The 23,150-nt window shown below is 40.7% G+C and overlaps 1 protein-coding gene across 1 annotated transcript; it reads left to right on the top strand.

Moving 5' to 3' along the window:
* Positions 1–1,662: 1,662 nt before the first annotated feature.
* Positions 1,663–14,464, top strand: gcgra (glucagon receptor a; the record flags this gene model as incomplete). The annotated part of the gene is made up of 13 exons (XM_080043639.1): positions 1,663–1,716; positions 2,261–2,357; positions 3,540–3,647; positions 3,816–3,910; positions 4,134–4,228; positions 4,947–5,136; positions 7,775–7,934; positions 8,125–8,185; positions 10,674–10,743; positions 12,548–12,636; positions 12,713–12,857; positions 13,957–13,998; positions 14,108–14,464. The coding sequence occupies 13 exons, from the start codon at positions 1,663–1,665 to the stop codon at positions 14,462–14,464; spliced, it is 1,563 nt and encodes a 520-aa protein (XP_079899765.1).
* Positions 14,465–23,150: the final 8,686 nt, after the last annotated feature.

Genomic DNA, 23,150 nt, shown 5'->3' with positions numbered 1-23,150 from the left:
ATGTGTGTTGATGTTACATTTGTTAAAATCCCCCAGGACTCTGTTGTAGCTGTCTGCTATGTGTTGTACAAGAGAAAAGCAGCTGAAATTTTACAGTACTTGAAGAAGATGAACTGAGAACTGAGAAGTGATTTCAATGTGCTTTCAATATCCTTATGAGCCTTCATTGGAACTGGAGTTTTCTAATCAAAGCTGACACATAAGAAAGACACACCAGAGATGCTTCATTGTATTATGCCACTTTTGTTTCTGTAAATAAAAGCAATGGAAACAATTTGTGACTCCAAACATATCTGATGGTGTTAAGGGCAAAGTCAGAGTCACTGCTGTGATCTCAGCTGGACCATACTGACCTCATGCCAGACCAGACAAGAGCAGTTCTGATCCCTCAGGCGCCCAAGGCAATCAGTCTGTCTGTACTACAGCTAATGCTAACTGCATCCTGTGATCATTACACTGAAAAGGCCATTTAGAAAAAAAATTCTCTTTGGTTTAGATATTATCTGAAGTCTGACTTCCAGCATAGCTTTGTGATATACAGGGCGGACCTTTAGATTGGGTGGCTGGTTCAACCCCCAGACTTTAAAAGCTTGTTGACATGTCCACTCCAAACGCAGACTAAGAAACTGTGATTTGAATGTAGGCTTTTAATGAGCTTATACATTCTATACCACATATGTAAATTGTATTGTGTATCTCTTCAACACATATCAAACCCCCAGTAAACAAAAATCAATTTCAAACACATCAACATGCCTTTCCCCCCACCCCCTCCGCGCTGCCTCCAGACTAGAACAGAATGGAATTTGAAACGTTTTAGCCAAAAATGTTTCCACGGTCTAGGTGTTTTTTGCAGAAACGTTTCAGATTTTGTTCCGTTCTCCAGCTTCAACCAAAAATCTCTCGGGGGGAAAAGGAAAATTGAGGGGTCGACCAGCAACACAGGTGAGTGACATCTGCCACCACACGGAAACGCACCTAATCAAACACTGAGTCCCTTTAGGATGAAGGATGGACAGTAACTAACTGCGAGTTGTTCTCCTTTTCCTTCTATGATAAATAGGGGCGCAGCCCATGCTAGACGACTCACACTCCGGGTGTGAACTGAAATAACATTTCGTTGTTCTGTAACGGTGCAATGACAAATAAAATCAATCTGAATCTGAGTTACCAAGCGAGTGCAGATTTGCTGTCTCCCTGATGGGACAAACAGCATTTGCCTTGTTTGATGTTCTAGACAGTCCAGTTTTGGGTAGTGCTACATCATTTGGTGATGCTACATATCGTATAAACAATGGGCCAGGATGGAAATGGGACCGGTCCGGCTCACAATGGATATCCTTTTCCCCTGTGTATTAACTATGCCTGTAAAGTATGCAAGTCACACCAACATATTCTCTTGATTTGACTTCTACATGGCTTTAAATCTCAGTGTTATTGTAGTTCCTTGATATAAACAAGCTTTTTCCTGTTTTGGTCTTCCTGTTTTACACAGTCAAGTTGAGCCCAGATAATCAGTAGTGTGTTTGCAATGAGCTTTGATGGATTGTGTGTCTCTGTGTCCTCCAGGCCGTGTGGCGAGCGTAGATAAGCCCCTTATGAGGTGAAAACCCGTCCCCGTCTTGCAGTATCCCCTCCCAGCACCGACAGCAGGAATTAGGCATGTCACGGCTGTTCCTCCTTTTGGCAATGCTCATTGTCTCCTGCAGCATCCAGGTGGGTCCGGAGAGCACACAAACACACATGCACACACTGTCACACACACACATTCACTTAGCCTGTAGGTACATACTTGTTTCCCTTAAACAGCCAGCACACAGGTCTATGGAGTTCCATCAGTCACTTGTCTTTACACTGCGAGGTGGATGTTGTTTCTTTAGCTCTGCTGGCTTCTGAAACAAGCCAGGGAGTTGTGGAATGAAAGCCTTAACAAACTGCCCATTGTTTCTTAAAGGACATGTGTGATACAGTGTATACTCACTGACAATACATTAGAGTAGGACACAGTGCCATGTTGAATGATTATATCCCTGTCTTGAAGATGGGGTGTTTACAGCTACTGTAAATATCAGGCAGAGTGATACAAATGAATGACAGTGCAGTTAATGCACCCGTTTTGTCTTCACGGTTTTGTGCGAAGTCCAATCACTCCATTTCTCTTGCCCATCTGCTTAAATAAGTCCAAAAGAACAGACCTTCCTGGTGTAAATCTACATTTGTGTTGCAATTTCTCCTTAATGTGATCCACTGTTTTTCTTAGGTGTCTCCTACTGCTACTCTGGATAAGCTAGTTGGGAGTTGGACATTGTATAAAGAGGAGTGTTATTACAACATCAGCCGAGACCAGCCAAGCACCGGTAAGCTATCATACTGTAACCATTGGAACTATTGTTTTTATGTATAGAATAATAATAACATATTTTTAGGGGGACACACGTCGTAAACACAACACTGGCATATTAGCAATACTAGCATAGTTCAATACTCACTCTGTTCTGGTCCCTTCATACTCCTGAGGAAAGATCAGGTAAATAAAAATTATGCACTAACAATGTGTTTTAAAGCTCCGAAGAGCTGGAATAAATCGCAAAGTGGGGTGATAATTTTCATTGGGTTTGTCAATATCACCAACACCTTTCACATATATGTATTTGTGCGCGCCATTGTTCAAATAAAATTGTTATTTTGATCAATACATTACGGTCATGTTCTTATCCTACCAAACAACAAAGTGTAATATTAGAAGCTGAGAATCAAAATTGCCCTTTATGATGACATTTCTGAGGAAGAATCTTTTTTTTTTGTGTACATATTATTTGCATTCACATTAGAGAGAAAATCAGTATATACAGTACAGCAGTTAATGTTAGGTCGCACTGTCACCAGACTATGGAGGAGCAGCAATTTCCTCTCGAACCATTGTAAAACCACTCTGCTTGCATCCGCTTCCAGTTTTCTATTTACTGCACCACACTCTGTGCTTTCTGCTCCCGCTGAGTGACAATTGGTTCCAGTTTTCTCCATCAACAGGGTGTTTAACAACATGGCGGATGCTGCCCTTCAGTTGCATTATAATCTGGTACCTTGTGGAATATAGGTGGAGAACGCTGATGCTCCAACGTTTACAGGCACACTTCCCACACTGTGCACAAAGTCACACCACTCTGAGGGCACTCATACACGTTTCCTGTATCACCAAGAGTGTGAGAGCGAATAAGCACGTGTAGATTAGAAGAGATGGGAAAGGCCACTTATAGACCTAAACATCCATCTGTCCATATGCTAGCAGCCAGCACTGTTTACATGGTCTGCTGAGAAGATGAAAGGTGTGCTATAAGCGTAATGTCGCTGATGGACGACTTTACTTTCAAGTCTAGATGTAAGGCCATGCTATGTTCAGATGCCACTAGCAGCCATCGCTTCAAAGACATGTTGCTGTTTTCCAGGACTTACACCACTCCAAACCTTAGAAATAGACGTGCAAAGGCACATTTTTGTATGGTAAAATCTAACCAATATTATATGTTTTCCATCTCTAGGCCTTGTGTGCAACAGGACTTTTGACCATTATGCTTGTTGGCCTGATGGACTCCCCAACACCACTGTTAGTGTGGCGTGTCCGTGGTATCTGCCTTGGCACCATAAAGGTAAGACACGTGTGGTTCAGTAGACTTCACACTGTATTGTTGTCATGTTGATGAAGACTTAAATAAAACATCCCACAGATAAAGAGAAAGACGGCTCTGTATGTGTGTGTGTGTGTGTGTGTGTGTGTGTGTGTGTGTGTGTGTTTGTGTGTGTGTGTGTGTGTGTAGTTCAGCACGGCATGGTGTATCAGGAATGTGATGCAAATGGCCAGTGGTTGACGATGGAGAATTCCAGCGAGTGTGAGTCTAATCCTCCAAGTCTGGTAAGAACTGTCTCCGGTTCTCTCTGTAAAGCATTTGACACTGTTTAGAGAAATAAATAAGAAGATAAAAAGATTGTGTCTGCTTATAAGTCATTTAATGAGCACACATTAGATGCAGTACTGGTAAATCTGACAATTGAAAATATACCCATAGCACAGCACCGATTACAAATAAAGGAAATAAATCTGATGTCCATGTGTTCATATGTGTTTCAATTTGCAGCAGTACTATGGTCATATTTGGATCATGTACACAGTAGGCTATTCCTTATCACTCGTGGCTCTGGTGCTGGCTCTTGGAATCCTCATATTCTTCAGGTACTAATGACTTTCCTAGTAAAATCAAGGGAGAAAAACAGTTAAGGGAATAGTTAAAAACTATTGCTTATTGGCTTTTGGTGGAGAATAAGATGGGGAGGTTGATACCGTCCTCATGTAGCCTAGCCTATGTATGATTAATATAATGATATAGCCAGCAGGCAGATGGGTTAGGTTAATACAAGGCAAAGAATGGAGACAGCTCTGTAAAAAGTTAACACAATCCGCCCACAAGAACCTCTCTAATTAAAATGTTGTATCAAAGTGTAACAAAATACTTTTTGCTGTTTTATGTGTTGGGACTTCTTCATGGCCCTGAGCAACAACTTCCTGGAATCTCAGATGATTGCCTGGTAACAGCTCTCCGCCACAAAAATTGTGCCCTGTAAAAAACTGCGAATTTGCTTTTGTACAGATTAAACAAACAAGATATACATTTTTAATTAGTCAACTTTAGAGGTTATACCAAAGCTACTTTCCTGTTGCCAGGCCTTGTTGTAAGCTAAGCCATCTTTATGATTACCATACGGACATGAGAGTGGTATCAGTCTCCGTATCTGAACCGCATGCAGCAAGAAAGTGAATAGACATATTTCCTAAATTTAAACTAAAACATGGTTCCTATATTCAGGAAGATGTCTTGCAGTGTCAGCGTGTCACTGCTAGAAGAAAGACAAATCATCTTGTTGACTGTCCGTTGTTTCTTTTCATTTATTAGGAAACTGCATTGCATGAGGAACAACATCCACATGAATCTGTTTGCCTCCTTCATTTTGCGAGCGTTGTCTATCCTCATCAAAGACGCTCTGTTGAAGGCCAACATCACGTCGTGGGACATCAACAGAGACCAGGAGCAGGGATTCCCTCAGGCATCTATGCCTCCGGTGGAGTTGCTTGTCAACAATGAGGTCAGTGGCTACAGCAGCTCAACAAAAAGCTCTGAAGGGCAGTGTTTTACAGCAACCATTAAATGACTGTACTAAAAGTATTAAAGGTGAAAAGGTTATGCATTATTTATTTTTGCTAAGGGGAGAGGGGTCTGTCTTTTTTGGGCGAGGAGAGGAGTTTGTATTTCAGCCTTTTCTCACAGGATTAATTAAAAAGTAGAATCAAATAGTCATGAATGAGGGTTGTTGTGTGTACAGTGAGTCATGCAGAATACAGCAATCCTGTTTTCATTTTAAGGATTCATTTTTTTCATCACACTAAATGTCATCCCTACCAAAGCTTCTTTCCTCCTTCACTTTTTTTTATAAGAGCTTAAATGTGTTGTAGAAAGTACGCCTATAATACACATTAATTAAATATTTGTATTTCAAAATGAATGCCAAATATAACAAAGGGCTTAATTGCTATCCATAGGGTGCAGCCAGGAAAGGAACACAATAACAAAAGAAAATGTCAAGCTGTATCCTCACTGACACTCCAGAGAAGGAGAGAATTGAGTAGGAAAGGCAGCTAGCATGCAAAAGAGAAAAAGGGCAACAAAGTCAAAACGACCCAGTGCATCCCAAACTAAGCCAAGGCTACTGCACCCCAGTGCACTCCACCCCAGCTGGGGAAGAAGAAACAGAAGAGCAACCAGTGGGCACACAATCTCTGCTTAGTTAGAGTGAGCAGACCCTACATTTGCCATCACTGTAACTCAGATAGTGAATGTGTGTATCCTAGTTGAGTAGGCTATTATTGTTAGACCTATTTGTTTTGTTATTTATGTTGTTAGTTTATTGTTGTTATGTAGGTTGGTCTTAATATGGATTTCCTTTTTGTTTATTCCTTGCTCATTTTGTGTTAAGATGCATGAAGTTATGTAGGCCTATTTTTCAACTTGACAATGAAATTAAGCTTTCAAATGTAGTTCTGCTTTCTTGCCTTCTTTTGAAGATTTTTCCCATAAAGATAACATTGTGACAAACAACCCCATAGTGTGTGACAACCGACCCCTTGATGGGGTTGGTTGTCACAATGTGTTAGAGTGTCTTTGATGGTAAATTTCTTCTTTATTACAATAAGTTAGAAAAAGTGAGGTTCACATTTCAAGCCAACACCTTAAGCTTCAATGTAATGTAGGAATGACTATTGAAAGATGTTTAGGTGATGAGCAATTCTCACTAGAGTAAAACGTGTGCCTACTTACCCCGGTCTCCCCTACACATGGTCTGCGGTTATGAGGCCGTCTGGGTGTATTACCAAATTCTGGGAAATGAATAAGTCAGCATACCAATTGCACACTCCCTCAAAACTTGCGACATCTGTGGCATTGTGCTGTGTGATAAAATTGTACATTTCAGAATGGCCTTTTATTGTTGCCATGCACACCTGTGATACAATCATGCTATCTAATCAGCATCTTGATAAGTACCCAGGGGGAAAAACCCTCTTATTTTGGAAAACAGACATGGGCTGTTGTAAAAGGTTGTTCACCAGAAATTATATCTAGGACCTTCAGGATCACAACCTGGGTGGACAACCTGGTCAACTACCTGCTGGAAAGCTACAGGGGTCCGAAATAGAAAATCAGAACCATGGTTTAATGCGAGGGTAACATTTTTTTTAACTTATAGATATTATCATGAAACTTTGCCAGTTGATTACTGGCATTAAAACAAGGATTTTTTGTATTGAAGTTTTTTTCTAAAATGTTTGAATATATATGCAAATTTATCATATTTCACAAATTATGCACACATTTGCACATCTTTAAAAACCAAAAATCTAGATATTGGATAAAGCCATAGTTAAAATCTTTATTGCATTTTGACATTATATAAGTGTGTTAAGTTTCTACATAACAAACTTCCTCTGTCAGAAATGGTGTGATATTTCTGGTTTGATAGTGGATAGATTGACATCATTTGATAGCTTTTTTCATTACTCTGACCCAAAAATATCAACTTCTAAATCACTTATATCAACTAAACTTTCCATAATCATTCTTAGTACTATTCTGAATGTTATTAAAGAAGGATTTTTTACACAGCCTTTTTTAATTTTATAAATCAAAAAATACTATTTACAGGTCTTAAAAATGCCTTGCGGCATGTTTTGAAGAATAAAATGTCTCATAAATCAGACTATGAACAACTTGTTATAAATAAATTATAATAATATAAAAAACATCAAAAGTACACAAGATCTCTCATAAGATTGTATGAACATTATGACCAGGATATATATGCTGAATGGTACAGTCGGGAAAAGTAAAAATAGTGGATACAATTTTTTGTGACTAACCACTAACATATTTTTCGCAGCTAATTATGTGTTGAGGGGGGTGAGGGTCCGTCATGGGAGTTGCTGTGTAGAGTGCTTGTGTTGGCTTGTTTTTGTTGGAGGATGGGTCACAGCTGGCTGAGGCTGGGGTTCAAATGTTCGTACTATCTCAGCGCTGTAGGCACCAAGCCTGAAGCCCCAGCGGCGGAGGGAGCATCCATCTGCTACAGCAGGGATTCACTGTTGGCATCACGCACAACTCGTTCTACATCAGACAGCTTGATTATTTTGTGAAACATTTGTGTGAGAGATAAATCCCTGCTGTCTTTGCAGACGACTATAAGCTGCCGCATCGCCGTGGTAATGATGCAGTACAGCATCATGGCCAACAGCTACTGGCTGCTGGTGGAGGGCATCTACCTCCACAACCTCCTGGTCATCACCGTGTTTACAGAGAGGAACTACTTCAAGATCTACCTGTGCATTGGATGGGGTGAGCTGGACGTACACTATGTGTCAGTGTACAAGTATATATAACTATAATAAGGGTGCAATGTTATTTTGTGCTGTACGATACATTCCGCATGAAAGGAAATTAAGTCTGAGCAGATAAACATTAATGCTGTTACACAGGTGAAGAACATGACTGTTTTGCATTTAGACCACTTTTCTTATCCTTGCAGGTGCTCCACTAATTTTCCTTGTGCCCTGGGTGGTGGCTAAATACCTCTATGAAAATAATGAGTAAGTTATCTCTCCCCCTCTCTGCATTTCCCTCACTCCTGGACCTGTAGCCTCTTATCAGAGAATGCCATTCATGTTGAATCCACAAACACAACAGCTCGTGTCAGTTGGGTCTTTCTCTTAGACATATGACTGATTACAATCTGCAGCTCATAGTCATTTGAACAAGTAATTACTACACGAGCAGGGCGCTGCAGTTACACTTTTCACACAGACGTATTTACCCTGCGTTCCAAATCAGAAATCAGAAATCAGAAAAAAGCTTTATTTAGAAGGGCAATTTAGTTTACAGTTCCAGTTCGCAGTAAAAAATCATTTAAATAAATACTATAAAAAGCAGTACGAGGTAGAAAATAACATAAATAGACAAACAGCAGTCCAACACACAAATTCAACTCACATTCATATCAACTCAACCTGTCAGAACAACCACCCAGCTACACTGGTGCTCTCCACCTACTCCTGACCCTTGTGATCATTCAGTAACCTGATGGTTGCAGGGATAAAAGAGTGCAAGTACCTCACTGTTCTTGCCCTGATTGAAAGATAGCGCCGCCCGGAGGGCAATAGTGTGAATTCCTCACTGAGGACATGGTCAGGCTGACTCATAATGCATTTGACTTTCTGGACAGCATGTTTGTTCCACAATGAACGTATGCTCTTCAGCTGGATTCCAGTGATCTTTGAACAGATCTTTACAATGTTATTTAAACTGTTCTGGTCCTTCACTGACAGACAGTTAAACCAGCATGTAAATGAAAAAGTTAAAAGACTCTCAATGAAAGACTGATAAAAAGTTCTCAAAATAACTTTGGAGACACTGAAAGAGTTGAGCATTCTCAACAAGTGAACTCTTTGTTGTCCCTTTTTCACAATGACCTCAGTATTTGCATGAAATTTAAGCTGGTTATCAAATACTGTGCCTAGATATTTGTAGGTGTCTACAAGTTGGACTTCCTCCCCATGGATAACACTCGGTTCAGGCTCTCCCTTCACTTTCTTAATTCCTTTGTTTTTTCTACAGTCAGATCTAGGAAGTTGTCATCAAACCATTTAACAAATGATGTCAAAGCAAGGCCATGGTTGCAGTGTGGACCTTGGAAAAGAGACAGCAACGCAGTGTCATCTGAGAATTTAGCTAGATAACTTCCCGGTTGAGAGGACCGACAGCTATCTGTGTACATGATGAACAACAGGGGTGACAGTACACACCCTTGGGGTGAACCAGTATTGGAAATAATGGCCTGGGACAAGTGCCCATTTACAGAGACCCTCTGAGTTCTGTCTGTTAAGAAATGTAAAAGCAACAGCAGAATCTGATGGGGTAGCTCAAACTCAGCAGCTAGTGTCTCAATTAAAATATGCGGCTGCATCTTATTAAAAGCAGAAGAAAAGTCTGCAAATAACAGTCTAACATGAGATCCAGGCTTTTCTAAATGTTTATACATTGTATCTAAAATAAAGAGTTTTGCATCATCTACACTTTGTCCAGTTTGATAAGCAAACTGTAATGGGTCAAGTTTTCCACTAACCAGAGACATGATTTCATTCTTAATAATTTTCCCAAACATTTTCATTATCAAGGATGTTAGTGCTACAGGTCTGAAATCTTTTAGCACTTTCGGATTTTTTAATTTTGCTACTGGAATGATAGTGGACCTTTTCCATATCTGAGGTATCTGGCCTATCTTAGCACACATATTAAAAAGTGAAGTGAATACCAGACTAAGCTGGTCAGCACAGTAATGCAGCGAGCGTCCACAAACAGCATCAGGGCCAGCAGCTTTGCTAATATTCACTTTCCTTAACAGAGTATGATGATGAAACAGTGTCTACTAATTCATCAATATTATCTGTGCTATACTGAAAACAGTCCCAGTCAGTACACTCAAAACACGCTTGGAGAGAAGAGATACTATCCTCCGACCACATTTGGGTATGGGTATGGAACGATAAGCTCCACCTATTGAACCATAGCAGAGCCTAATCACATACTTTTTCTTTTTACTACACTACATACTAAAGTACAGAAGAGTTTTAGGGCCACGGGGGAGAAAAAAAATCAGATAAGGAAGATTTTATTTTCAGTATTTTAGTAGTTGTGTTGGCATGTTTCATGTAAACATTTAGCACCCAAACAAAATGTATTATGCAATCTCTTAACGTACACACGTCAGCAGCGAATGGGGTGAAGGGAATTTCAAGGCTGACATTTGCAAACCGCTGACATATTGTGGTATGTAAAGCTTTAAAACCCCATAATGGGACTGTGTCACGCTGCTCTGGCAGAAGAGTTTAGCTGGCAGTGTCCCACATTTCATCAACAGGGGAGAGGAACGTGTTCCTCTTTTGCAGGAGTTGCAAAAAACAATGTATCAAAATTTGTTGTAGAAAATAGGTGTTAAAGAGATCATGCATTGATACAAAGCCATGTGAGATGATTCATTTCATTTCCCCTTGCTGATCCTCCAATGCGTTTCTTTTCCAGGTGCTGGGAGATAAATATTAACATGGATTACTGGTGGATCATCCGTTCCCCGATACTGCTGGCTGTCGTGGTAATTTCCCCGTCATCTCTCATTCCGTTGCCGTTTCCTGTTGTTTTGTTAATGATGATCGTCTTCTTCCTAAACATTTGAATCCAAAAGGGCAATATACTTGATTGATTGGTTTTGTATTGAAAATACAGTGCCATCCAACACTCATATATTAAACACAACATTAAACACACCTTGTTTATTCATGAAGCGCAAAAAGCCTTCTCTGCTTAAAGCCCAACTTGTGGAAAAGGTGAGGAGTTATGGGATCAAAGAAATGTGTATTTTTTATTTTCTATTTTGCACTTTGACCGACTACGCCGCTTAGCTTCTCTACCTCTGACCAAATTTAGACCAGGCCCTTCATTGTAGGTCTTCTCTGCGAAGGTCACTACTCACCGTTTACACAAGTTCAATTCATGTCATGCCAGTTCCAAAGACATCCCGACATTTTCCATGCATTAATCGTGCTGCTAAGTGGCCTGTATCGCACAGGAATTCCTGTGTTTGAGTTGTTGCAGGAATGAGAGGGCTGGTTCCCATTTCCATGTTTCCCTCTCTATCCTGAGCGAGTAGAAACACTATTGAAGTACACTCATTAGAAAGCAGTGTGTGTGTGTGTGTGTGTGTGTGTGTGTGTGTGTGTGTGTGTGTGTGTGTGTGTGTGTGTGTGTGTGTGTTTGTGTATCCATGGGACTGCCCCAATAAGAATAATGTGACTTTGAAAGGAAGATCAAACTCTTTGCTAATATGATAGAACTCATACATTATGTACACACGGGAGTGAATTTATACAAGGAATATGGACTAGTTACTGTAAATCTACATTGCTTTACTTACTGGAGAGGGGGTCAATTGGCCAAGGGATAGCCTGAGAGCAGGGATCCTCAGACAGATGGCAGACTGGAGAGTAGGCTGGGAGTCAGCCGTGGAAGCCCACTTCGGGTAGGACTGAAGTGCAGGACTGGATTGGAAGGCAGCAAGTGAAGGTCAACAGGGGGCTGAATCTTCGGGGAGCTGATTTCAAAGGGCTGGCTAGCCGCAGACGAGCAAGCAGGACAGGTTAGAGAGGCCTGGAGACTAGCACGGTGAAGGCTAGTAGGCCGAGGTTCTGACTGGTGTCATGACCTGCTCAAAACCATCACAAAAACAAAGTAACAAAGGAATAGTGAATGAGTGATCGGAGACGGAGGGTCTGGGCTGTGAAAAATAGTATGATAAATAGTGAATGGAGTGTTGTGTGGAAAAAGAAAGCAAAATAAAGTTGCTGTGATTGAGCCTGGAGAGCAGAGTGTCCACCTTCCCTCTGTATCACTCTCAGATAGAAGCCTCTATACTGGGAGACACCGGGCCCAGGATCTCTGCATTGCCAACTTGACATAAGAGATGTCGTTGTCACACTGGAAGCTAACGGTTAGCAGCTTAGTAGGTGCAGGCTGGAGGCCAGCTGATATGGAGAACAGTAAACAAAAGTTCCTCAAGCTGTTCAACAGAAAACATGCTCTGGAGAGAGTGGAGTAACCAGTCCTTTATTACAAACCACGGACATAGACACAAGCAGACAGGACAATCAGTCTGAGGCTGTGTTTGGAACAGCCTACTAACGTCCTCTCTCCTACATACTCAACATACATGTACATGCTGTCTACGTAACGATCGATTCTGTATGCAAGGTTCGTCGGGCCGTTTACACTGAAGTCAACAGTTTGACCATACAAATAGTCTAGTTAGCATACAGCACAAAAAAAGGAAAAAAAAGGGTCCCTGATATATTATGATGATGATGAAGAATGATGATCAACACCGTTTCTACTGTCTTTCACAGATCAACTTTCTCATCTTTATCTATATCATGAAAATTCTTGTTTCAAAACTTCGAGCGCACCAAATGAGATACACAGATTACAAATTCAGGTGAGTTCAAATTTATATAGTTTCCCCCTGTACATTCTACATTATTCTCTCCACTTATTCTGTGCTTTCTCTCCAGGCTGGCCAAGTCTACTCTCACCCTGATCCCTCTGCTGGGGATACATCAGGTCGTCTTCATCTTTGTGACGGACGAGACCACCAAGGCCTCCATCAGTTTGCGACTCACCAAGCTCTTCAGTGACCTCTTCTTCTCTTCGTTCCAGGTTGGACCCTGCAAAAAAGCATTCCAACCAAAGCATTCATTATTATTTGCATTAAGAAAGGCGTAGGGAGAATATCCTGGGTCATAGCAGTGATTAAACAGGGGTTTGGTGATTTGAGTTGGCAGTTGTAATTAGGGAGGTTCAGATGGGGAGAGATGTGAGAACTGAACACCACATGCTATACTGTAGAGGGGTAGGACATAAATAGGATGCAAAATTAAGTTTTTCAAGCTAATTCTTTGTTCTCAAATAAATGAAGTGGAGGATGCACAGCTGCATCTGAGGATAACATCAGTTTCCTAACCAAATCTCAGTCTCAAAATGTACTATTTATGCTGTTCTATTTCAAATAACATACAAATTGGCTCAGTGTTGTGCCTGATGAGTGTATTAAAGGATCTGTTCAGTGGCCCAAGACAATTGAGAAATTCTGTATTTATTATGTGTGTGGAGGGATTCTAGTGACACAATGAGCTGTCTGTGCTGCTAACAGGCCGTGTCACACTGTGACATAATGACATGACCTTTTTGCTCCAGGGACACAGATGAAGTGTGTCAAGATCACAACAAACCAACAGGGGTCTTGCTTTGATAAAGAAAGTGACAGGCAGTCAAAGTCAAAGACGACCGAAATCTCCAACCATGAGACTTCCACCTGTAGATACTTTAGTGTTAGCTCAGATTTTTAGTCATAAACAAACTGCCTCATTTAAGGCTAGACACTGCATGTGAATAGGGAACACATTTTAACTTATAGATACAGTATCATTATGAAACTTTGACAAGTGATTACTTGCATTAAAAACAAATGTAACCATAAGTGTGTTAATTGGGCAATATATAACTTATTATACCTACTTTTACATTGCTTTGAAAACTAAAGATCTAGATTTTGGATAAATCCAGAGTTAATCTTTATTTACATTTTTACAACATATTAGTGTCCACAGTTTGTACAGAACAGATGTTAGATTTAATTTTTATGAATAAAAAAAAATACTATGTACAGTTTGAAAAAAGTCAACGTTTTGTGTTTGTGAATAGTGTAGCTTGCATGAGTTAGTATAGGGGACTGACTAAGTATTGGTTGTCTCTACAGGGTCTCTTGGTGGCCATCTTGTACTGCTTTGTCAACAAAGAAGTGAGTCTCCTCATTTGCACGGCGGAAGCCTTTTGCAAACTCTTGGACTTTTCTCTGGTAATCAAATTAATAATATGTACCTTGGTCTCTCTCTCTCTCTTCTCCTCAGGTGCAGTCTGAGATCCTGAAGAAGTGGAAGCGCTGGAAGCTTGGGAGGAACATCGAGGAGGAATACCGCCACACCTACAGCAATACCCCCAACACAAAGACAGGCAGCCTGTTGAACCATGTCTCTCGACTGCCTCACCTCCCGGACCTCGGCAAAAGCTCTGCCCCGATCTGCAGCCCTGAGGAGACAATAATGCTTGTGTCTGGATGCCACAACGGCCTGGTCCACGGTAAAGGGCCAGGCCAATGCAACAGGGAGGGAACCATTAGCAACTGCACCCTCGTGGAGGATATCAGCCTTACAGACAAGGCTCAGTGTTACAAGGGTCAGGGAGAGAATGTGGAGAGTCATTTGTGACTGTGAACAAGAAGTTTGAAGAAGAAAGTTGAAGGGCCTTGAGCTTTTCATTTGGCTCTAGCGTACTGCCCTGGATGGCTGTGAAAAAGCTGAGCTGATGTCAGAGGGGGTCATCGCCTAGAGATCAGTGTCACTTCAGAACTCACACCTCTCCACAGCCCGAGAACGAAGAAAAAATGTTGTCAGACTCCCACGCCGAGATGTCTAAGGTGCTGTGAGCCTTGTGAATGGATCTCTCTAGATTTTTTGACAGTGAAAGACACTGCTGCAAACTGAACAAAACAACAACATTTCAAGATCTATAAGCCATGTAAAAAAAAGTATACAAAACAACAACAACAACAACAACAAAATACACAGGGTCCTTGCTCGAGCCTCTGGGTTTAAAGTGTGCTTAGTGGTACTAGAGGTTAAAGACAAACTGGACATTGAACTGCACACACACACACACACACACACACACACACACACACGAATTGACGAATAAACTAACTAACTAACTAACACACACACACACACACAAGAAGACCAAACAAGGGACACAAAACAAGACTGTAGGGAAAATGCTTTTTTTTTCCATTGTTGCTTTGGTCTGTTATCTGTGAATGGTTTCTTGTCTATGCTTACTTTGATGGAAATGCACAGAAAAAGAAGAAAAACCTGTACCTCATACAGTAAGGTGACCACAGTGTTGTTCAAGCAGCTTCATTCAGGGCCCCGAAATTGGCAGCTCCTTTTACCAAGTCATTCCTGGTTACACACAGACAATGAAAGAGGTCAAGAAATGGTATTGGATGAATTATAAGTAAGCTAAAATGATCATCGCTTTTTTTATGTAAAGGTCTAAACCTTGGATACTGCTGAGGGCTACTATGTGACTGTGTTAATGTGCCAGATGTGTTTTTTAAGGGGGATAGTTGAAGTGATGTGCCATTAAATATGTTTTCTTATCCCCTTGCTATTTAGATGTGTTCTGACTCACATGTAGTCAGTATCTCCACTCTGCAAATGCCAAAAAAACCATCTTGAGAGCCTGTACTAATGAGTGCATGCGCCCGGTTACTCCACCGTTGCATTCTAGCAACAGAGAAGCCTAATTAGCAGTGTTAAATTTGCATCTGAAAATAGTGCATTACATTTTAAAGAAGGGACGCTTCCTGCAAAGCTTTTTATTAATCTTTGAGTTGCTTAACGTTATGCTAGAACTTACACAACTTGACTGTGTATGTATGTGACTATTTGCACAATGTTAATTTATAATTGATAAATACTGTGTTTGTATGTGTGTTTATACAGGTGATTTATTTGATTGCTGTCAATATATTTCTTGGCATGTCTCTGTGTGTATAAAAGTATATTTGCAGGTGGTTATGAATGTGTTTAGTTTCAGTTTTGCAGATTTGTGGATGTGTTGCAGTACGATGAATCGATGGCTGCAGAGGAATCAGCGATGGGTTGATATGAACCAGTGCAACTGGCTTTACACAGAGGTCATATGTCTTTATTACTCAGTCGTACTCTTGCATATACAGTATTGTACCACATGACATTCCCAGAAGTCATGCCTTTATAAGGCATAAGGAAGATACAGCTCTGTCTTTTAAAATGGAAGCTACTCTCGGCCTATGCTCTAAGCGTGCTTCCCAGTGTAATGTTGTTGTTCAGAGCTAAATTAGAGCACAGCAGTCACATGTTTGCCATAATAGTTCTGTGCATTTAGCCAGGTGCTGGTGTTGAGTCAGAAAACAAAATTGCAGTCTGAGGCTATTTTTCCTCCTGCTAAGGATTGTAATAGAGAAGGTAAATATCCAATACTCAGAATTGAGCTGGTGGATGACGCACACACTGGTGCTGCTGTAGATCAGAGGTGAATTTCCAGTGTTTGTCTTGTTTTTGCAGAGCGGGAGAAATGTTTGGATACTGACACAGTAAAGGAATGTTGTGCACTTTGATTAAAATGGTATTCAGCAGAGTATATACATTAAGTATGGTCTAAGTACATTTCTAATTTCTTTTGGAAATAAAACATGTATTTTAAGCTGTGACCATAACTATGTATGTGTTTAAAGCCAGCAGCTTGGGTCACTCCCCTTTCTGGACCAAAGTGGTTATTTGCCTGAATGTATTCTTGAAGAGGCCCAAATCAGTATATTGCTTAGTTGCTCTTTTTAAAAGTGGTTTTGTGCAGTAAATTTGCTGTGAGGAAGCCAATCAGTAGAAATTGACTGTCCAGGTGTATATACACTCAACAAAAATATAAACGCAACACTTTTGATTTTGCTCCCATTTTTCATGAGATGGACTTAAAGATCTAAAATTCATTCCAGATACACAATTGTACCATTTCTCTCAAACATTGTTCACAAATCTGTCTAAATGTGTGATAGTGAGCACTTCTGCTTTGCTGAGATAATCCATCCCACCTCACAGGTGTGCCACATCAAGATGCTGATCGGACATCATGATTAGTGCACAGGTGTGCCTTAGACTGTCCACAATAAAAGGCCACCCTGAAATGTGCAGTTTTGTCTCACAGCAAAATGCCACAGATGCCACAAGCATTGAGGGAGCGTGCAATTGGCATGCTGACAGCAGGAATGTCAACCAGATCTGTTGCTCGTGCATTGAATGTTCATTTCTCCACCATAAGCCGTCTCCAGCAACTTCGCACAGCCATTGAAGAGGAGTGGACCAACATTCCACAGGCCACAATTGACAATCTGATAAACTCTATGCGAAGAAGATGTGTTGCACTGCGTGAGGCAAATGGTGGTCACACCAGATACTGACTGGTTCTGAGTCCCCAGACCCCCAATAAAGCAAAAAAATGCACATTTCAGAGTGGCCTTTTATTGTGGACAGTCTAAGGCACACCTGTGCACTAATCATGATGTCAGATCAGCATCTTGATGTGGCACACCTGTGAGGTGGGATGGATTATCTCAGCAAAGCAGAAGTGCTCACTATCACACATTTAGACAGATTTGTGAACAATGTTTGAGAGAAATGGTACAATTGTGTATCTGGAATGAATTTTAGATCTTTAAGTCCATCTCATGAAAAATGGGAGCAAAAACAAAAGTGTTGCATTTATATTTTTGTTGAGTGTAGTTCCTCATACTATATTGTGTCCGCTTATCAAACTTTGTCTAAATGGTGAAAGAATAAATTACAATGTATGTGAAAGAGGATTTTAACTTGCTGTCTTTCGTATTGGTGAACATGCATAATGTTGAAATAATTAATAAAAAGAAAGCACATGCAAGAAAGAAATGCAGGTAATAAGGCAGCATCATTGGCACTACACGAATCAGGTGATCTTCAGCTGATCAAAGATTTCTAAAAGAATACATTTTCCTTATCATCACTTGAAACATTATTCTCCCCAAACATGTTAAATACTTGAAGTGGCATGTCAGTGAATTATTTTCATGTCATGTACAGTATGTCCACTTCACGTATGCGTAGTCTATAACATTTGCTGTCAAAATACCCACACGCGAGTTATAAAGTTAGAAGACAACATAACATGCAAGGTGTCTCCGCGGCACCATCACTGTGATCAACGGAGAGTGTCGTGCAGGGCTCAAATATAACACATAATAAGTTAGTCTAAGCGATTAGTGAGTTATTGAGACCACCCGTCACTTTTTCTGGGGAAAGATTTGTGCTCTGCCGGTTTTTCTAGCAACATAAATGTGTGTAGTTTCTATATGCCAGGGACACGGCTCTCTTTACATTAAAAAACACTATCCGTAGTTCAGCGCGCAGCGGTTAAGTTACTGTTAAAAAAAAGGAGCATTAAGGCTACGGCTTCACAGTAAAAGCATTTCACTGGCTAAACATTAATAGCATTTCACTGGACAAACGTGAGTTGACTTTTATTTTGAAGTACGCCTAACAGGAAAGTAGCCGCTCACAAAGCCCCTTCACTATCAGCATGTCTTCTGTTTTCATGAGTTCAATGCGGTGAAATAAGAGGACAGAAAGCTTGTAATTTACAATACTTGTAACCCCAAGCTTACACCAACCGCTTTATGAACGTTAATGGCATTAATTTTCGGTTACAGTAAGGTTTTATGCATCAAATTGTACCGGAAGAGCTATCTACTAGGCTAAGTGTCACCGCTGAATATTGGCTTGTCATGTCTACTACACTGCTACTACAGCGATTTCGTCCCGTTTCCTCTGAAAACATGTGTACGAGTGAAGATGTCAGATAAATTGTGTCTGAACGTTTAAACCAAAAACGGGAAAACTGTCACATTTTCACCGTGTAAAGTGCCCCTCATACTAAGACTCCCGATTAAAATAACAACTAATGGTGAACTGAACATTCTTCAGCAGGGTTGACTGACTTTAAGGGCGCTCTCACAATAAGCAAAGTTGCCCTGTACCATGCCCAAGCACGATTCACCCCCCTCCCGCCTCCCCCGCTGGCCTGTACTCACACTGCTCCTAAATGATCTGGACCTATGGCATTTTTCCACTGGCACTTTTGGCAGCACCAACGTAAGCCATGCCGTGCTGATTTTGTTTTCCATAAACACTTTTACTGGACTGAGCTGCGCTCAGGATGGACCGACTTTTGAATATAGGCTGAAGCTGGCCGGCTCCGCTTCCAAACGGGCTGATAAATCAGTGACCCCCGAATCTCTAGCGATATGTGAATAGCCTCCGCTGCCAAGTCAGATGAACCAGCCATCCCAAATTTAAATGTATAAATATTAGGGATTTCAAAATTATCGCGTTAACGCAGGGTGATTAATTTCTGGAATTAACGCGTTCATTTTTTTATCGCAATTAACGCATGTGCAGAATGATCCGCCCCGTGCATCCCACCGGCTCTGTACTACAGTCACTCTAAGTTGTGGCTGACCCAGGATCAGTAGCTACGCGCAGCCAACCATAACAGCACGCTAGCCCATGCCATGTTTTAAACTGCTAACGGCCACGTCTGTGTCGGGGGCATAGATAGTATATAAAATCAACTGCCGCGGCTGGCAGTTGATGTTGGGAGCAACAGGAGGAGACACATTGTCCGCTCTGTCCAGAGCCCGCGAGGACACAAACGTCTGCAGTTTTCAGAGGTGTGTGTGATTAGACATCACTACGTCACCACATTAATGCACTGTCTTCTTCAAGCAGCGAGTTATCTAGCATCATTTCAGATCCATAAGTGTGATAAAAACATGATAAAAACTATCAAAATAGACATTGGGAAGGATTTTTACCTGCTCCGCTATTGTAGGCGCATAAACATTCACCCATCTGTCGCTCTGGCGTGCACTGGCAGTGAGACCATGAGTGAGACGGGTGTCGGTTTGTAGCGTTCTCTCTTGTGATTGGATATTAATTTCGGGATCCCCGAAAAGTTTATTAGCCGATTACATGCAGAGCAGCTGACTGAGAGATCGGCTTTATGAAACGCGCACATTATGAAAGTGATCACTGTATGAATAAAGAGTGATTTAGCACTTATATCAACATAAAAAAAATGCTTATTTCACCTTTAAGGCTACGGCTTCACAGTAAAAGCATTTCACTGGCTAAACATTAATAGCATTTCACTGGACAAACATGAGTTGACTTTTATTTTGAAGTATATATTCGAGCCCTGCAGCTGATCGCAGTGATGGTGCAACAGAGGCATGTTGTCTTCTAAGCTTCTAACTAGCGTGTGGCTATTTTGACATCAAATGTAACAGACCTACGCATGTGTGGAGTGGTGCCGTGACGTCATCCTTATCACAGGGAACAGCATTGCTATTCACATGGTGACGCTGGAGTTGCGTTTTCAAAAGATTTCACTCTGGAACCTTGTTTCAAAAGTTTATGTTTTCAAGACCGCAAACGCTTTTTATCATGTAAATGGTAGGCTGCAAACGTACAAATACCGTTGTGTTTGTGCCGTTATTGTTACCGTGTAAAGTGCCTCTGAGAAGTTGGGATTTGGGGTAAATAGTATATTTCATGCATTCCATATTGCATGAGGACTATATTGGGGCAAAGGCCAATGGAGGTTGTGTTTATATTTCCCCCCCTGAGTTAACTTGGTTTGTGACCTAACGTGGACAGACAGTGGCTGTGTGCATTCAGCGGTTCCCATGATCCCTAGCGTGGCAAAGCCAGAGCGAATTCGAAGGTGTGCATTTGTGAATGAATATTTAACACACACACCTACCCATATCTCACCAAGTCACCAAGCTACTTCAATTATATACTGTATGTCTGAATGCACTGCACGCACATATTGCTAAATGAATAAATGCTGTGAGTACACTCATGACATGTGCTTTATGTCATAGGCCATTACATCACAAGGGATAACATCAAAGTTTCATATTAAAGAAATGCATCAGATTCCATCCAATTTTAATGAGCTAATGAAGTGAACAAATCACAAGTTATATTCATGGATGTAATATTCGGGCTTTCATATTCTTCTTCACGTCTTAATTGGTAAAAAGCACTTCTCACTTTCACATGTGTATCTGAAGAATTGTTGTATTGATCCTGAGCTGCAAAGAAACTGAACATTCTCAACAGACAGGCGTTTTCGAAACAAGCCTCCATTCTGCAGTTGTTGTGACATTGTCCAGGGCATTAATGTAAGAAAATATTACATAAAACCAAGACCACGCTCCAAAAGTGTTTTTATCTCTACAATCACAGTCTCTTTTCCTGTTGCTCTCTCTGCTTCTTAATTTCCGCTCTCATTCTCCTCATCTCTGGCTCTCTTTTCTCACAGCTGTTTGTCCAAGAAAAACCCAAAGGCAGAGAAAGTTCAAGCCTTTTTCGGTAACGCTTTACAATAAGGATACATTAACTAACTGTTGCTTAATGCTTATGTAATGCTACTTACGGTTAGTAAATGCTTATGAGGCATTAAAGGTGAAGTAAGCGGTTTATTTATGTTAATATAAGTGTTAAATCGCTCTTTATTCATACAGTGATTACTTACATCAGTGGTTCTCAATTATTTTCTGTCATGCCCCCCCTAGGGGACAGCAATTGTTTCGCGCCCCCCCCCCCCCCCCCAGAAAGATTGCGCAAAAAAATTTAGGGCAGCCATTTTTTGCTGCCCTAAATTTTTTGAATTTTTTGAATTGAAATACTATTGAGAACCTGCTAATATTTATTTATCTGTACAAAACCACTGTATGAGTTTCCAGCACGAGCATTCTGCATACAATCACCGTATTATCAAATTAGAAAACAAAAATTAGCTTAGATAACTTCTGCAGCAACTTAAAAAAAATTCAAAGTTCAGTTTATTAGCTCTATTTGTAACATTTAAACAAGACTGCTCAGTCTGTGTGAATCTCAGGACAGAGAAACAAGAGCAAATGATTCACTGAGGTTTGCATTTCATTCAAAACATTTTTAAACTGTAAACATAGTTAAGGTAGTGTTTTTTATTATTATAGGCCAATAGGCCTTCTGTGATGCGATAACCAATAATTAATTAATGTTATTATTAGTCTACTTGCTTGATTTATTTTTAAATAGCCTAAAGAGACACTTGGAGACACATGTGGACAATCATTTACTGCAAATTGCGGCCTTTCGCGTGGATATGACCATACACAAGCACCATACACTTTTTTTGTCAGTTGGAAATCAAGGCAGCCTGCGCCCCCCCCTGACAACTCACGGGGCCCCCCCAGGGGGGCGCGCCCCACCATTTGAGAAGCACTGACTTACATAATGTGCGCATTTCTTAAAGCTGATCTCTCAGTCAGCTGCTTTGCATGTAATCGGCAAATAAACTTATTGGAGTATCCCGAAATTTTTATCCAATCAGAAGAGAGAACGCTACTAACCGATACTCGTCTCACTCATAAATACTATATACACTCCATGGTCTCACTGCCGGTGCACGTCAGAGCAACAGATGGGTGAATGTGTATGCGCCTAGAATGGCGGAGCAGGTAAAAATCCTTCGCAATGTCTGTTTTGATGGTTTTTATCATGTTTTATCACACTTATGGATCTGAAATTATGCTAGATAACTCGCTGCTTGAAGACCGCAGTGCATTAATGTGGTGACGTAGGGACGAGCGAGGGGATTGCTAACTGCAGTAACTGACAGGAAGTTAGCTAAAAGAACCATTCCGCTTACAGCACCTTTAAGTAACTGTTAATGCTAAGTTATGAATGGTTAGTAAATGCTTGGTTAAACATTAACTATTTATAGTAAACTAAGACTTTGTTAAGCATTATCTAAGCAAAACCATTAGTTAGTGCTTACTTAATGCGTATTAAGCATTAACTAAGCACTTATTAACGGTTAGTTATTGCTTAGTTGATGCCTTTTAAGCATTAACAAAGCATTAAGTAACAGTTAATTAATGTACCCTTATTGTAAAGTGTTACCCAATGTTCTAAGGTTTTGCTATTTGGTAACAATCGCAGAAAACTATCAGGTACAATGGGTGCTTATCATCTTTACTAACTGGGATAAGCTATCACTGTAAACCTCACAGGGTCATCAAGTTTACCCGCCCTTTTTTATGGTCGTATACATCCCCTTATACCAGGCAGCTCCCCTTCATCACGCCACTCCACCCACACTATGAAGAGCTCAGAAGCAGCTCATAGAAACAAGGCAATTATCTATAGGCCTATATACATTTACTGCATTACTATATACCTATATACATTACAGTGTGTACATTTTACT

Source organism: Ammodytes marinus (assembly GCF_949987685.1).
Source record: "Ammodytes marinus genome assembly, chromosome: 16".
Taxonomy (NCBI): domain Eukaryota; kingdom Metazoa; phylum Chordata; class Actinopteri; order Uranoscopiformes; family Ammodytidae; genus Ammodytes; species Ammodytes marinus.
Note: the sequence above shows the minus strand (reverse complement) of the source record. Positions and strands in the feature narration are given on the sequence as shown.